The 15431-nt window shown below is 33.6% G+C and overlaps 1 protein-coding gene across 1 annotated transcript; it reads right to left on the reverse strand.

Moving 5' to 3' along the window:
* Positions 1-7222: 7222 nt before the first annotated feature.
* LOC120416750 (uncharacterized) lies at positions 7223-9916 on the reverse strand. Its single transcript, XM_039578583.2, has 3 exons — positions 9624-9916; positions 8989-9557; positions 7223-8923 (listed from the first exon to the last, which is right to left on the reverse strand). Exons 1-3 carry the CDS (start codon positions 9798-9800, stop codon positions 8608-8610), a joined length of 1062 nt encoding a protein of 353 aa, XP_039434517.1. The 5' UTR covers positions 9801-9916; the 3' UTR covers positions 7223-8607.
* Positions 9917-15431: the final 5515 nt, after the last annotated feature.

The following is a 15431-nucleotide window of genomic DNA, read 5'->3' on the forward strand; positions in this document are numbered from 1 at the left end:
GATTTATGTCTCAAATGATAATACATTAGCCGTACATTTATTCATAATGGCACTAATGAGTTGGATAAATACGACGATTGCTGAATAAAACAATTTTTGTGACGAGTTGAATGCATATTTTGCAATTTCGAAAAAACCTTCGTTGAGTTGAATTTTATTTGCCGTCAAGATAAATGAAAAACTTCAAAACATTATCGAAAAGTATTACTTTTCAATACAAGTTTTAACGAACTCTTCAGCACTGTTATTTTTGGTGATGATAAGTAGGCCATTCTGTCACTATTGAATTCTAATCTAATCTAATCTAACCCTAGCGCAGCCAGTCTTTCGAGGGCATCCTGGAAAATGCCTTAGGTTGATTAACGCCTAGCATCCTCTTGTCATTATTAACATTTGCAGTGCCCCAATGCAATAAATTGCTTTGAAACATCACAAAACGTTAAAGCGGCCAGCCAACTGCGTAAAGTTTACCACAAAGATGATTCGTTGAATTGGATTGAGTTTGAACACGAATGTTCAAACAGCAATACAGTTCTGAATCTACAGGGGAGGAAGAAACGTGGGGATCCCCCGCTCACGTTCATGTTTTTTTATAGGCAATAAATCGTTGGAAGCCACCATGCTAAAAAGTTTTGGTGCTCCGGGACCCTCGGGGATGGGACATTGTATTTCCACAAATGCCCTGGACACTATTTGCCGTGGTTATAGCGCCCCAACTCGCTAACCATTCTGTCACTATTGAATTACAGGAAAAGTAGGTATTTTCAAAAAGGAATTGTAAAAAACTTTCATAATATCTAGTTAACAATTTTGATCAATTGATAACTTCAGAAATCAGTTATTAGGTTTACTGTTTTATATAAATAAGAATTAATTTAAAAAACAAACTTTAACGTTGAAAATATTATTTTAAAGCTAGCACAAAAACATCCTTTTCAGTACAATTTTTTTTATGAAACTGTGGAGTACAATTCCATAATCTTTATTATTGAAATAGTCTACACAAGAGGAATAATCTTTTACCTTTTTAAATGTAAAGAAATAAAATCAGCAGAATCAATGACCGAGCCACGTAGCCCAGTGGTAACGCTTCCGCCTCGTAAGTGGATGATCGGGGTTCAAATCCCGGCTCGGACCAACACAACTGGTGATCTTTTCCCTTCTGGATTCGATTGCTTAGTAAAGGGAAGGTAGTGTATCGTCACAAACTGGACCTTATCAAGACAACCTATGGAATGTTAACATTAACCTTAACATGTTAACATTAAGTTGATTAATAAACTGTCACTGAATCCGTTTTGTAAATGCTGGCCCCGATACGCTTCACGGGTGTTCCCCTCAGGAACAGGGTAAGATTTACTTTGTTTTAGAATCAATGAAAAAACAATTATTGTTTATATTTTTATCAATAATCCATTGTTAACTAGCTTTTTTCTCTTTTTTTTTACTCTAGCTGATGTTAAGGGGTAAACAAATTTTAAAAAAATAAATAAACTTAAGATCTAAATATCATCAAGGATAATTGTGAGTAAACATAGCTTCAAATATTCAACATTTAAAAACATACACAATCTAACAAATCTGGGATTATGGAAGGTTCAAATTGTATGGTTGAATAATTCCACTTTTTGTAGAATTTAACCTGACTGAATGGGTATAAAATGTGAAATTAAGCAGAAACTTATCAAAATTTCAACAAAAAAACAAATGAACGAACTTAAGTAAAAAAAAAAATAAAAAAGATTCTTTTAATTTTATTTTTGATTTTGATTTTGATTTTGATTTTGATTAGATGTGATAACCAACAGGGCCACAAGGATGACCTATGTAGCGGTTGCCTTGAATTACAGTGGCTCAGACTTAAAGGGAGCATCTTCAAATTACTGCCGTATGAAGGGCCAAAAGGGGGTGGTTGGACGCGAACAAGCAATTTTTTTCCAATTTTATGTTTGTGGATGAAATAAATAAGTTAAATATTTATAAAGAAAGCTTTTTAAGCTTTTTTTTAATATTGAGATTTCTGTATTGTTTAATTTATTGGAAAAAAATGTGACTAGAGGGTGACGGGGCGGGAAATCCCGGGAATGTTGCTACTTATAAATATTGAAGCAATGCGCTTAGAAATGAAAAACCAGGTTAGTTAAAATTAATAGACTTCTCTTCTTCAATGTTTTTTTTTATTTCAATTTAAAAATGGCAAGCAATTTTCAATTTCCAAAAGGGCACCAAAAATCAATTGTTATTTAAGTAAAACAAAAAAGTTTTTTTGCATGGAGTGGGGAGGGGGGGTGTAAATATTTCTTCACTGCTAAGGTTAGTTTAAATGTCCCATATAAAAAAAATATGCTTCGCATAAATGTCCCATATGCAAAAACAGCAAGCTGAGAAAAACGCAATACAAATTTGTACCACACATAAGGCTACGTGGTAAGTTTTCACGAAAAAAAAACTGGATTTCCTCCTGATTTCTAGAACAAAGTACTGAATGTTGCAGGCTCTTTGGAAAGAGCACACGATTTTGAACCAAACTGCATCAATAACTCAAAAGTGATGAAATTGCATATGGGACATTACGGTGTAATATGGTTGTATGGAAAAAAATAAAGTTGTTCAAATTTTGTGAGCACAGCAACTTTTCAGTTCCTTTTGGGGTCCTAAACAACTCCCCATTGGGACATTTATGCGATCAGGGGCAGTAAACAGCTGTTGAGAACGAAAAAAAAAACGAAAATAAAAACTTCAGATATTGCTTAGAATCCTTATTTGTACTGTGTCAAATAACTGTGACTTATTAATATAAAATTTATGGAAGTATTATGAATTAGTTGTAATTCTTTCAAATTTGTGTCAACAAATCAATAAATTTGCTAGAAGAAACTAAAAATTCCGGGTCACGAGAATTCCCGGGAAATGGCAAAATTCAACTCTCGATTCCCGGGAAATTAAAAATCTCGAGAATCGTCACCCTTTATTTGTGACTGTCTAATCTTGTTATGATGGACAAAAGTAAAGAAACCATATGATTATTTAGCTTTTGTTAACGAATTTTAGCAAAAAAGGTCGTTCAAAGATCCAAATGCTAAAAAATATCTCTTTCTTCGCACATTCGAAACATACAAAAACGATGTTTTTTTTTAGCTATGTTTAGCATCTTTTATATAATGTAGGAAACATATTGAAGATCTGCCAACACTGCGTAAGTGTATGAGCTCTTAAGTGAAATTGACACCACTTTTGGCCTATACAGGAAAGGTACTGGAAATGTATTAAAAGTTTTTCGATGTGCCATACTATTCGATAATCTGGCCCTTATCTTTATCTATAGATATGAAACTCCATTGGAATTTTGTTAGGCCCCAACCACTTGAAGGTGGATTATGGCACGGTTTAATTTTTTGTAACTTAAAATGCAAAATCTATTTTTTTTTATCTTCGTCACCCTACTACTAGAGAATCCACCAACACCACCCAGTTGATCCGGTCTTCGACAGTGTACACTAAAGTGCACTTCATGGCGAACAACTCCCTTCGTGTTGCAACTCCCTTCGATGCGAACCTCGATTCTCCAATGTCTAGAACCAACGGCACTTGGAAGTAGTGGATTAGTCTACTAAACACAGCTATACTAATGTTTTTGTACATTTTCAATTTCCCTAACAAAATCCTCTCTTCCAAACACCGCGCCCGGATTACTTTCTTACGCAAAAGTGTATTCGTGTGTTGGGCCTAGGCCAGAATTAGGAAGTGATCTTTTTCAGCTGAACTATGAACACTTTCTGTCGGTACAGAGAGCAAAAGTGGTCACACCACTATTCCATCACTATGCACATGCACCGCTTAGGAGATTTTGCGACCTCAAAACACTTTTCTTGTGGGTTTTCCAGGTTAGAAAATCGATTTTCCGCGAGTACGAAACACGCACCAAGAAACGAACCACGTACAACAATGCGAATCCGACGACACGGGCTCGACAAACTAGTCGCAAAGCTGGCTGCGACTCCACTCAATTCGAAGGTCTTGAATGAACTGCTGCTGTTGGACGGGAATCGACGGATACTGCCTAGCTATCTGCACAAACGGGAGGCTTGTTTGTGCGTATTTGTGGAATGTTAAGGGAACGTGCAGTGATGCTAGCTAGAATGTTATTGAATTTAATAATTTACAAAAGCATAGATTTTTTTCTAGCTTAAACATTTTTTTTATAATTGAAAAAACTATTTTCATAATCTCCATTGTAGTGTTTATTAAAAAAGGGTGATATTATTTAATGAAACTATGGGAATAATTATTAGATAAAACTTTCTAAGTACATAGAAATGTACAGAGAAACCTCTTTTTACGCGGTGCGTTACGTTTTTCTTATTTGTTGATTTCTCTGGAACGACGCAATATTTTTGCAATCTTTTAAAAGCAATTTGTACAAAACGCATTTTGTTTGTCATTTTGTTTATTTGTTTGTGTTTATTTGTGGTTGCCAAAGCAAAAACCAAACGGCTTATGCTTATGGCTTATGGAATCCAAAAAAGATTTATGACCACATGGATTTAAACTAACTCAGCAGTCACAGTAAACTTCACAGAAACTGGACACAATGTTTAAAACCATGTCGTATTAAATAATAAATTGCGTAATAAATAATAATTATAAATTCTTGAAAAATTTGATTACGAAGATTTGGTGGAGATCACTAAAATACGTTTTATTCGAACAACTTGAATTGACATTATAGCCAAATTTTCATTTTAGGGTAGAATATGTGCCATATTTTTTTTTTAATTTTTCTGCTATTTCGGAAACCAGCACATTAAATCGAATTATTGAGAAATCTTTTGAAAAAAAAATCAACACTTTCAGAAGTATCCTACAGGATGTTTTTTTTTTCATTTTTCTTATACTCAAAAAGCTAAATGATCTTTTGAATATTTCTGAGACAGCATCTTTAATCACAGAATTCAAAACGCGATGCCTCAGCAATTTTCATAAGCCCATTGCAAGTTTAATTTGAAGTTTTTGTACTGCCAAATGAGGGAGCAAAAAAATAACTTTAATTGAAATTTTTCATTGAAAGTACTTGTAAAATCTTTTGTAGTTTATCAAAAATAAACTATATGATGCATATTTATGCATTGTAAATCAACTAGAGGCTTTTAAATCTTTTTAAATACAATTTGAATAAAACCTGAAAATTAAAGTTTTTTTCATCAAAAATTTATTTTATTTTGTAAATTTGTATAGTTGCTTAACTGTAATGATGTATTGTCTCTAATTTCCAAAAATCAGACAATTTTTTTTTCAAAAGTTTGCAAGTGTGTATAGTTGCTTAACTGTAATGATGTATTGTCTCTAATTTCCAAAAATCAGACAATTTTTTTTTCAAAAGTTTGCAAGTGTGTATAATTTTAATTTATTTCGGTAAAAATACATGGACAATCCAAACATGCTAAAAATTGTTATCAACGCAGTAAAATGTATTTATTTATTTTTCCGGTTATTTAAGCTGTTGCAAAATTTTTCAAAAGTTTATGTCGCCACTTATTTGCACTTTTTTTTTGTTAAATCCTGGAACACTTACCAATTTTAAATTTTTTGCTCTCACTTTTCTTCTAAAATTCTGAAATAAAATGCAATAAATAAAATATTGAACTTTTTTTATTTCAAATAATTCAACGCAAATTAAACGACATCATTGCTCTTATTTTAGATTTTTATAATTTAGTTATACCATCAAGAATGGTAATTTTTTTTTCATCGCAAAAGTTTGTCCATCAGCAAACAGAATAGCTCATATTCTCGCAACACTTTTGAAAAACTATTAAAAACTTGATTTTTGTTTAAACCACATTCAAAATTAAAACGTCAAATTGTTGGTATGTCATTATTAGGTGCCCGAAAATTGGTTTTTCACTCATTCCTAAAAACTTAGAAATTTTGTGTGAGAGATTCCTGATTCTGTAATGTTTCTAAAACAGTTTAAGTTTGTAATTGTCATAATTTCATAATAATTCTCTTTCAACCAACGATGTCATTAATTCTTTTATTATTTGTACAGCAAAAGCAATAAAATTCTCTCTTCCAATGTTTACGCTCGACATGCCTACATTGATTTGAAATTTTCACTTACTTACCACGTTAGCAATAAATGCATTAACAAACTCAACAAGAGTGTTTCTTGAGGGGTGGAACTCGTCTTATCTTGGTTCTTTCAATCCCGGCTGGTAGTGATAACGACCAACATCGACTTCAACATTTTAAACTAGTGGATTCAGTGGTTTAATTCGCTCTCCTTGCCAGACGATGACGAAGCAGTTTTTTCGACAATTGCTATCCCTTGATCGTTCAGTGTGATATTTTGGATTTTAAATTTTGAAGTTTAAAGTTTCTATCCTAAATTTGAAATGTTTTATTTGTGAAAATATAATGTCAGTATAATTTATTTCAGGTTATCAAATTTCTGAAATAATCTTTTCAATTTTAACAACGCCATCGCCTTAGTCGCCCTCTTTGTCTTTCTATACCTCTCAAAATTTAGTCGCTTCTAAACGCTTCTCGGAAGATCGCCATGGCACACCGCGTTCTCCCGGCGCGCCGGTTTATTTCTAATGCGCTTATTCCACGTCACGTCACCTTGGAAATGAAATGTGACACAATTTGCATACGGGACAGATAGGGCAATGAACTTTTATTGGGATAAATTTGATTTTCGAATTTAAAAATTTGGATTTTTTGATACGTTTGATTAATTTCATGTTTTTTCAGTGTAATTTAATTTTTTTTTCAATCTAAAAAAATTGTCCCAAATCAGTAGAACTACCCTTAACGCTTGTTAAAGGGTGCCATAAGCGAATTTCACTGCAAATAGTGAGATTACGTACATCTTTCCAACTATTACGGTACGCTATACTAATCCAGCTCTTAACTTAACTTTTTTTTTGAGAGTTAAGATTACTGTGGAAGAAATAAAATTCATTTTCTCTCAAACGTGACGTCAACCGTGGTCGCCCTCAAGTTGACGCAGTTGTAATATCGCCCAATAAAATGCAATTTGTTTGTGCCAACCGCACGTCAACTTTGACCAAAGGGAATTTGTTTGACATGTTATTTATTGCGCGAGTTGGGATTTTTTCGTCTCTACTATGATTGGAAAAGTTATATAATGTAACGGAACAGCTGAGGATTTTTAGTGGGGGATTTTCGGCTAAATTACTGCTCCACGGTTATAATTATCAAAAGGGTAGCTTATCGTTCGATTTATTCACAATCAGTTTTACATATACACACACACACAGTACAGAAACAAAAATCTATGGAGTCTAATCTCTGTTTAGGCTAATTTTACGCCAAATTTCATGTTGCATGGTGGAGGAGGTAATGGTTATTTTGTTATATCACAGGGTGTGGAACGCCACAGCATAGACAAACAGATGTTGAAATAATTTGTGTTGCTTTAACAACGATCATTTCAAATTGGGTACTAAAGCCCTATGTAAATTTTTATGTACAACGGTAAAAAACACGATTAAAAACCATTTTTGATCACTTTTTTTCATTTTAATGCAAAAAAAAATTACAAGACAAAAATTTTTCGATGGATTAACTATGGTACCCTTGGACCGAGCTGTCAAGTAGGAGCATTTCTGTCAAGAAGGACCGCGAGGTTAATTTTTCAAAATTGATTTAAAAATCCATTTTAAACTCTTTGTGGTCGTACAAAGGGTCATTGTACTCAGAAAAATAAACTTTATCGCTGTAAACAATAATATCAGCAATCTAAGCTTCATTTTAGGACCCAATTGACATTAACATGTAAACACGTTCAGAGATAAAAATTACATTTGATTTTTTTTAATACACTTTGTTTCATTAAAAGTCGAAGACCAAAATTGATAAATCAAATTTGTAATCAAAATGGGGTTAAAAATGTTTTGATAAAGGGCACCGTTACAAAGTCACTAGAAGGTTTTTTTTTGAAAAAACTTTTTTTTTCGCATTAAAAAAAATGACATTTTTATGATTTATCTTACCTGAAGGTGTCTAAAACTTAAGAAGGTTTAATTTATCAAGAACTTTGCGTACTTTGCGATTTTTTACCAGATTTTCGATATTTTTCAATGTTTTGCATTTAAAACAAGCATATAATAGATTTTTTAATCAGATTTTTGCTATATTCCGAAACCAATCCATCTTCTGGATCCAAAATAGGTGCCATCAGTACGGAAAAACTGACGATGCAAAATTTTGTTTCGTTTAAAAAAATGCGAAAATCTAAAAACCCTTGCGGTGAATCCAAATTCAACCAAAATTTAACATCTTGACTTTTTTTTTAAACTCCATAACCCTTTCTGGCCTGAGTTTTCAAAAAATATTTTTTTATCTAATGATGGGAAAATGACGAAAATAATAGGATAGTTTTCAAAATTTTGATTTTTGGGTCATATCCTATCAGGCCTGAAAGGGATAATTGATGATAGATGGATTTGAAAAGATATCTCCATCTACTCGTCTGTGGTTCCACTCGAGTTGAAAATTAATTACTCGTTTGAGCAACAGATTGCGCTAGTGTCTACCTAAACAATCAATTTAAATTCCACATCCATTTGTCTGCGCCGCTCACAGCTTCGCCTTTGGCGCCGTATAACCTGCAATGTCCAGCGAGCCGAGGTGGTTCACCACCTGCTCGATGTACTCGTCCCGGTGCCGGTGGAAGTGTCCCACGTGCGGCGACCGGTCCCAGCACTTGATGGTGGTCTTGACGCCCACCGAGTCCCAGGTGGCCATCAGGCGCCGATTGGCGGCCTCCGTTCCAACGGGGTCGGTCTTGGAGACTAGCAGCAGGGCGGGACACCGAGCTGGCTCGTAAAAGTACAGCCGGTTGCACTTTTCGTAATACTGGGTGGCTTCCTCGTGGAACAGCTTCAAGTGGTAGCTGATTGAGATGGGTTGGGAGATTATAAGATCATCAACTTGTATTAAGATAAGCGGTTTGCATACGTGATGTAACTTCGCAGAGCTCCTTGCAGGGTTGGGTTCTTTGGTAGCACGGCGTGCGGCACTCCAACAGGGATCTCCGTGATGTCCGCCGCACTGTCCCAGATCTGACCCTTGATCTTGCCCAGCGTAGCCTTGCCGTCTTCATCCTGGTCCAGCCTCACAAGACACTCTCCCCACAAATACCCTCCGACAGAGAACCCGTGCAGGACGACGCCCTGCTCGAGCGTGTTGTTTTTCAAGAACTTTACGATATCGGCCGCCACGGCCTGCGACCCGTACACCGGCCACATCAACTGCCACGGCGTAATGTGCGCCACCAACACTTCAAAGCCCTGCTCCTGGTAGAACTCGGCAAACTTTCGCAGATGTTTCTCCGAAGCCTGCAGCCAGCACAGCAGCAGAACCAACGGCTTCTCCAGCGGCTCACTCAACCGTAACGTCTTCGCATCCTTGTCCCACTTCCTGCTCGATCCACTGTAAAAGTGCAGATTCTTCGTCAAGCTGTGTATCCGAATCGGACCACAACCGCCCGCCTTCGTACTGGCACTCCTCGAACTCATCCTGATTGCCTGAAACACAAAGCCACAAATTGCAATAACTGAATCAATCAACTCTCGCCCAACCGGTACTCGTACCCGTGGTTGATGATCAGTCGAGCAGCAGATGCCCCGAATGACCTGATTGTGGTCCGTTGTCGCAGCCAGCCAGCCGTATCCGACGGTACTGAGCTGGTTGAACCTGGAAGTTCGGAGATTACAGCAGGGATGGTGCTTCAAGCCTCGCGAGACTAGCCGGTAGGACAGGTGCAGCATATCTGAAGAGGTTCAAAGGGAACTTATCAACGTGGAGCAACTGCTGAAGTACTGCTTGCACTATGGACTATGTTTGCGCGAATAACTGATTGGTTTTATGATGAGGGACAACTGTGGTTGGATCTCTCTCTGAAATGAACGCGCGCACGCTGGGTGAGTTGAGGAATTGCCGGCTACATTTGAAGATGTGTGAGTTCAAGTTTGAGTGTGATGGTGAAACAGCTGGTTGCAACCCTATGGACTTTATGGGGTGATACATCTTATCGATTTTTTTTGGACGCAAAGTTTGTGGGATTCCAAGCTTTAAGTTACACGTGCTTGCAGTTGATAATAATGAATGCACTGCTTTTGGCAGAGAAATTAATTTGAAGCGCGTCCTTTATAAATAGTCATGGATGATATTACTCACCCTCCCTGGTCACTGACTGATGCCGGTGTGGAAGAACGTGAAGAAATAAACTGAAGAAAGACTCTGTTTTCGATGAATGAATTCTATGTTTTGCTAGATGAACAATTCGCTAGGTTCAGTGTCGAATCTAGGATGGTTGTCGAACAGAAATCCTCAAGATAATACAAATCATTTTTCAAGTTTTTGCCCTATTACAATCTTCAAGAAATATAATTTCACAAAAAAAAATCTTGAGAAATTTTTTTTTTTGATTTAGAACACATGTTATAAAGTTTTTATTTTTATTTTTATTGAAATGGGATAGGTTATTAAAATCATTTAAAATAATAATTTTTTGGAAACATAAATGGAAGAATTTTTGAAAAACCTTTGGTAAACAGTGAATAATATGTACATTTTGATTTTTTTGCCCTACTTTTTTTAAACTGAATTTAATTTTCTAATTTTCAAAATATTCAAATTTCAATAGTTATTGACCCTCCTCCCCTTTACCTTCTTTGTTATACCCAAGAGTAATTTTTCAACTTATATTTTTGAGTTTAAAAAAAATCTCTTTGATTGAGTAATTCGCTGACAACGTTCCATCGGGTGAAATTTATAATTTTATACTTTCTAGGATTTTATTTCTTATTTTTGTGAAAAACAGGAAATACTTATTGGTTTTGCTTTGGTATGTTTAAAGTGGGTAACATTTATATAAACATGAAAAAGTCTTTGAAGCAAATTTCTGGCAACTTTGGAACTTAATAACCGAATATCCGGATTTATCCAAAGTCTCAGCTCTAGGAGAAAAAACACACTTTTACGTCAAATATCAACTTCAAACTTAAAACAATGCAGAGTGGGGACCAAATCGCTGTTAATTTCTTAAAATTAATTACGAAAAATCCAGTTTAAACTGAAATTAAAAAGGGCGCAGATTTTTATCCTTTTTATGTAAAACAAAGGTGCTCATAGTTTTTGAATTACGGGCTAAATTTGAGGCTCACATTAGCTCGTGGACCTAGTGTGCAAAATTATTTATTTAAAAAATTAAATTATTTCATTTACATTTCGATGCCAGTGTGCTCTTTTGTACTAAGCTTGCTGGAATTCATATCTAGATAGTACAAGAGAGCACACGGGCATTGATTTATAATAGTAAAAATACATCAATTGAGAATTTTTAACATTTTGTTTTTTTTTACATTTTTGTCATTTAATTACAAAAGAGCAGACAAATGACAATATTTTGATAATCCAACAGTTTTGTCCAAAAAAGCCATCAAGGTCAAGGGTGGTTGAACTTACGTGGCAATCATAATTTCAAATTATAACTATAAAATATTCATAAATTCAAAATGCTGTGCGTGCGCTTGAAATTTTTGGGAGAAAAAAAATAAAAAAAGATTTAAATATGAAAAAAAATAAAATGAAAAAAAAACAAAACGCAAATCCAAATATCGGAGAATTCAAAAATTGTTGTTGTTTTAAATATTTAAAGACCGAAAACTGAAAATTATAAAATGTAGGTATTTAAAATTTTAAAAAGTACTATGTTTTTAAATTCTTGAATTCCTTAATTCCTAAATTTCCAAAATCCCTGATACTTTAATTCGTAAATTATTACAATTGAAATCATTAAATTAAAATTATTTTGTGTTGCTGCCAGAAAACCAAACATTTTTTAAATCATATCAGACGTTAAAAATATTTTTTTTTTATAATTGGGATTATTTTCATGAAAATACAAAATCAACTTTTGAATGACAAATTACTTTTTTGAAAATTCTTCGGGTTTAAAAATTTCAAAGCTCGAAAAAAGCTCGTTTTCTGACTCAGGACAGTTCCGTCAACAATTTTCATTTTCACTAACCTTGATGTGGGACATATATTTTTAATTTAATTGTTTGATCTTCGATTTAATGACACTTTTTTTTGCGAAAAAAATAAGTGTAAAGCAGGGGTGCTCAACCTTTTGACCCTGCGGGCCAGATCTGATTTTTCTGAAGCAGTGACGGGCCGGAATTAATATTTGATAAATGTTGAAAAAGTAAACACGTTTTTTTCAATTTTCTTATGATTGGGTTCTTTTAAAGCAAATACATAAAAGAACTAGTTTTGCAAATATGATTCATATTCCTTGATTTTAAAAATTAAAAACAAAGATAACATTCAAAAATGTGTTTACTTGACTTATTTTAATTTTTGCTTGTTTAAAATTGTATAGATAGGGGAGAGTGGGGAGACTTGATCCTTGGGGACACTTGATCCCAAGCCTGTATCTCGTCAGCATGTGTGTAAAACAGTTAGCTTTGTTCTAGAAAGTTGTGCGAAATTAACTAAAACTCATTGTAGAAAACAAAGAAAAAAATAAAAAAATGTTTAGATTGAGTTACACACATTTTTCTAAAAAGTGCTGCAAAAAACTTCCAAGAGATCTTTTTTCTTTGTTTTGATAAGTATAGAAAACACTCAAAAAATATTCAAAAAAATATGAATAAGAAACATTTTGCTTAAGATTTCTTCAAAATGTTGAAAGGGGGATCAAATTACCCCCAACATTTTGAAAATGCTGGTTTAAAATATTTTTTTAAAACGCTTGGCATGATTCGAAGATTTAATCTGATGAAATACCCTTATCAGCCAAACATAGTTGAATGTTTAAGCTTTCAATTCATGCAAAAAGTTCACAGTTTTGTGAGAAATTGACAGAGTTATGTGCGATACAAAAAAATGGGATCAAGTCTCCCCACTCTCCCCTATTGTTTTTGACGATTGCAATTAAATACCTCGATATATTTTTTTTATAAAAAAAAAACATTCAAATTTCAATGATCGTTGCAATTTTTTGAAGTTTTTGTTACATTTTTCAATATTTCCGGCGATCTATTTCCGTATGAATAATTCGATTTTAAAGCTTTTTTTAAACTTTATCAGTAAAAAGTTCTGGGAAATACATAAGTTTTGCTTACTTATTTATTTAAAAAAAAGAAAATAGAAAAAAACTTCAAATTGAAGTAAACACAGTCAAAACTGAAAGAAATAACATTTAGTCTCTTTTTGTAAATTTTAAGACAACAATCCAAGTTTTTTCATAAATTTCACAATTTTACGAAATGGATAATTTTGTTTTCCTGCACAATTTTTTCAGTTAAAAAAATCAATATAAAAATTATAAGAATTAAATTCAAACATGAAGAATGTTCTTATAATATGTTAAAATTTGATCTCAAGCTTATTTTTTTAATTCAGACAATAATTTTATTTATTTAATACTTCATGAACAGCCTTAAGGGCCGGTCATAGAAATATTTTAAAAAGCCGTCGCGGGCCGGATGAAATGGCTTCACGGGCCGGACGTTGGGCAGGCCTGGTGTAAAGTAAGGGTTTGTTGAAATATTTCGTCCAAAGATTTTCGGGATTTCAATTGGGTGCTAAAGCCCTATTTAAATTTTTATGTACAACGGTAAAAAACACGATCAAAAACCATTTCTGACTACTTTTTTTCATTTTAATGCAAAAAAAAAAAAATAATGACAAGACAACATTTTTTCGATGGATCAACTATGGTCCCCTTGGAACGAGCTGTCAAGTAGGAACTTTTCTGTCAAGAAGGACCGCGAGGTTAATTTTTCAAAATTGATTTAAAAATCCATTTTAAACTCTTTGTGGACGTACAAAGAGTCATTGTACTCTGAAAAATAAGCTTTATCGCTGTAAACAATAATATCAGCAATCTAAGCTTCATTTTAGGATCCAATTGAAATGCAATCAATGAATCGTTGCGAAATGGTTTTTCGAAAATTATTCTTCCGATTTCAATGAATGCCTACAATCGCAGTCACTCAGATTCGTAATCGAAATGTCATTAGTTCGAATCCCAAGGTGGAAGGTTCTAAGTGCAAAAAAAGTTTGAGACCGAGCCCATGAAAAATGGTGCGTTTTAACCGTTATAACTCATAATATGAAATAGTATTTATGGTTTTGTTTTAATTTTTCCAATTTTGAAATTTGGACCGAAAGAGGTTTTTCATTCCAAAAAAGTTAGATCTAATCCATCAAAACCTCGAATAATTATAAATTTTACTCGACTTTTAATGAAAATAGATTTAAAAAAAAAATTAATGACAAATTGAGCAAAATGGTGGATTAGACAGGATCAGGAAAGCATGGGTAAATAACAAGGAAAATGCGTAATAATAATTTTCACTGGTATCTATACCAAATTTTGGTATTCCTGAACCCTTTAAAATTTGTCTTAAGGATTATGCAAGGGCAAAATTTGGTATCATACCAATTTAAGGTTTTGTTTTGATATTGCAAAATTGCAGAATTATATATTTTGTATTCTTTTGGTATTACATTACTGCAGTATTTTATCGAATTTCTCTGAAGCTATGGGAAAATTTTGACCAATTTTGATAAGGTAATTAATTTTGTGCTGAAATGATGTCTAAAACGAATGCTTTTTGATAATCCCCTTAAAGAAATTACTTGAAATTGTAAAACATTTTCTTAGTAAGGATACCAAATTTTGGTATTATTTTTGTATTACAGTATTTTATCAATTTCTTCTGAAACTATGGGACATTGTTGACCAATTTTGACAAGGTCATTAATTTTGCGCTAAAATGACTTGAAAACCAAAAATGTTAAAAAAGATATTCAAAATTTTTGATGTACTCACTAAAAACATTTTGAATTCTATAAAATATCCCTAAGTCGGAAAAAAAATACTATGATTAACTGGAATCCAGTTTCATTTTAATAACTTTTTTTCAATCTTGTTATTTTTCAGAAGCTTTAGGAACTCAATATCACTGAGAACAACATGGAATCATCAGGTGAGTAGATTTTGATGCGCATATGGAGACATTGTGACATCATTTTCATTTAATTTCATTTCATTTATTTCGTTGTTTAAGCATTACTTGTGTGAAGTTACTATCCTAAGCTGAGATGTGGACTACCTTTCAACAGCTGATTAATTCAAAGTTGGGAACAGAGTTTGCGGGTGCTTAATGAATCGAGTAAATCTACTGAAGGAAAAAAAGTTACAAAATAACCTTCGAAATAGCTAATAGGTGGGGGATAGTTAGAGGAATGGAGGTGATATCATTTCCGTTTTTTCACTAATTGCACTAAGCTTGCATGAAATGGCAAATGGCATGAAAATACCACTCATTTAAAAAAAATCCACGGTACTTTTTCTCATTCCAAGCAAAGAAAAGGCAAGCAAA

This window comes from Culex pipiens, chromosome 2, assembly GCF_016801865.2.
Source record: "Culex pipiens pallens isolate TS chromosome 2, TS_CPP_V2, whole genome shotgun sequence".
Lineage (NCBI taxonomy): Eukaryota > Metazoa > Arthropoda > Insecta > Diptera > Culicidae > Culex > Culex pipiens.

Bases quoted from the DNA above. Each gene is read 5' to 3' on its own strand.
- LOC120416750 (XM_039578583.2), bottom strand. From the start codon at position 9,800: ATGCTGCACCTGTCCTACCGGCTAGTCTCGCGAGGCTTGAAGCACCAT. The intron at 9,558-9,623 runs GTACGAGTACCG...TTTGTGTTTCAG, and splicing joins CGACTGATCATCAACCACGG to GCAATCAGGATGAGTTCGAG. The intron at 8,924-8,988 runs GTATGCAAACCG...CATCTCAATCAG, and splicing joins GCTCTGCGAAGTTACATCAC to CTACCACTTGAAGCTGTTCC.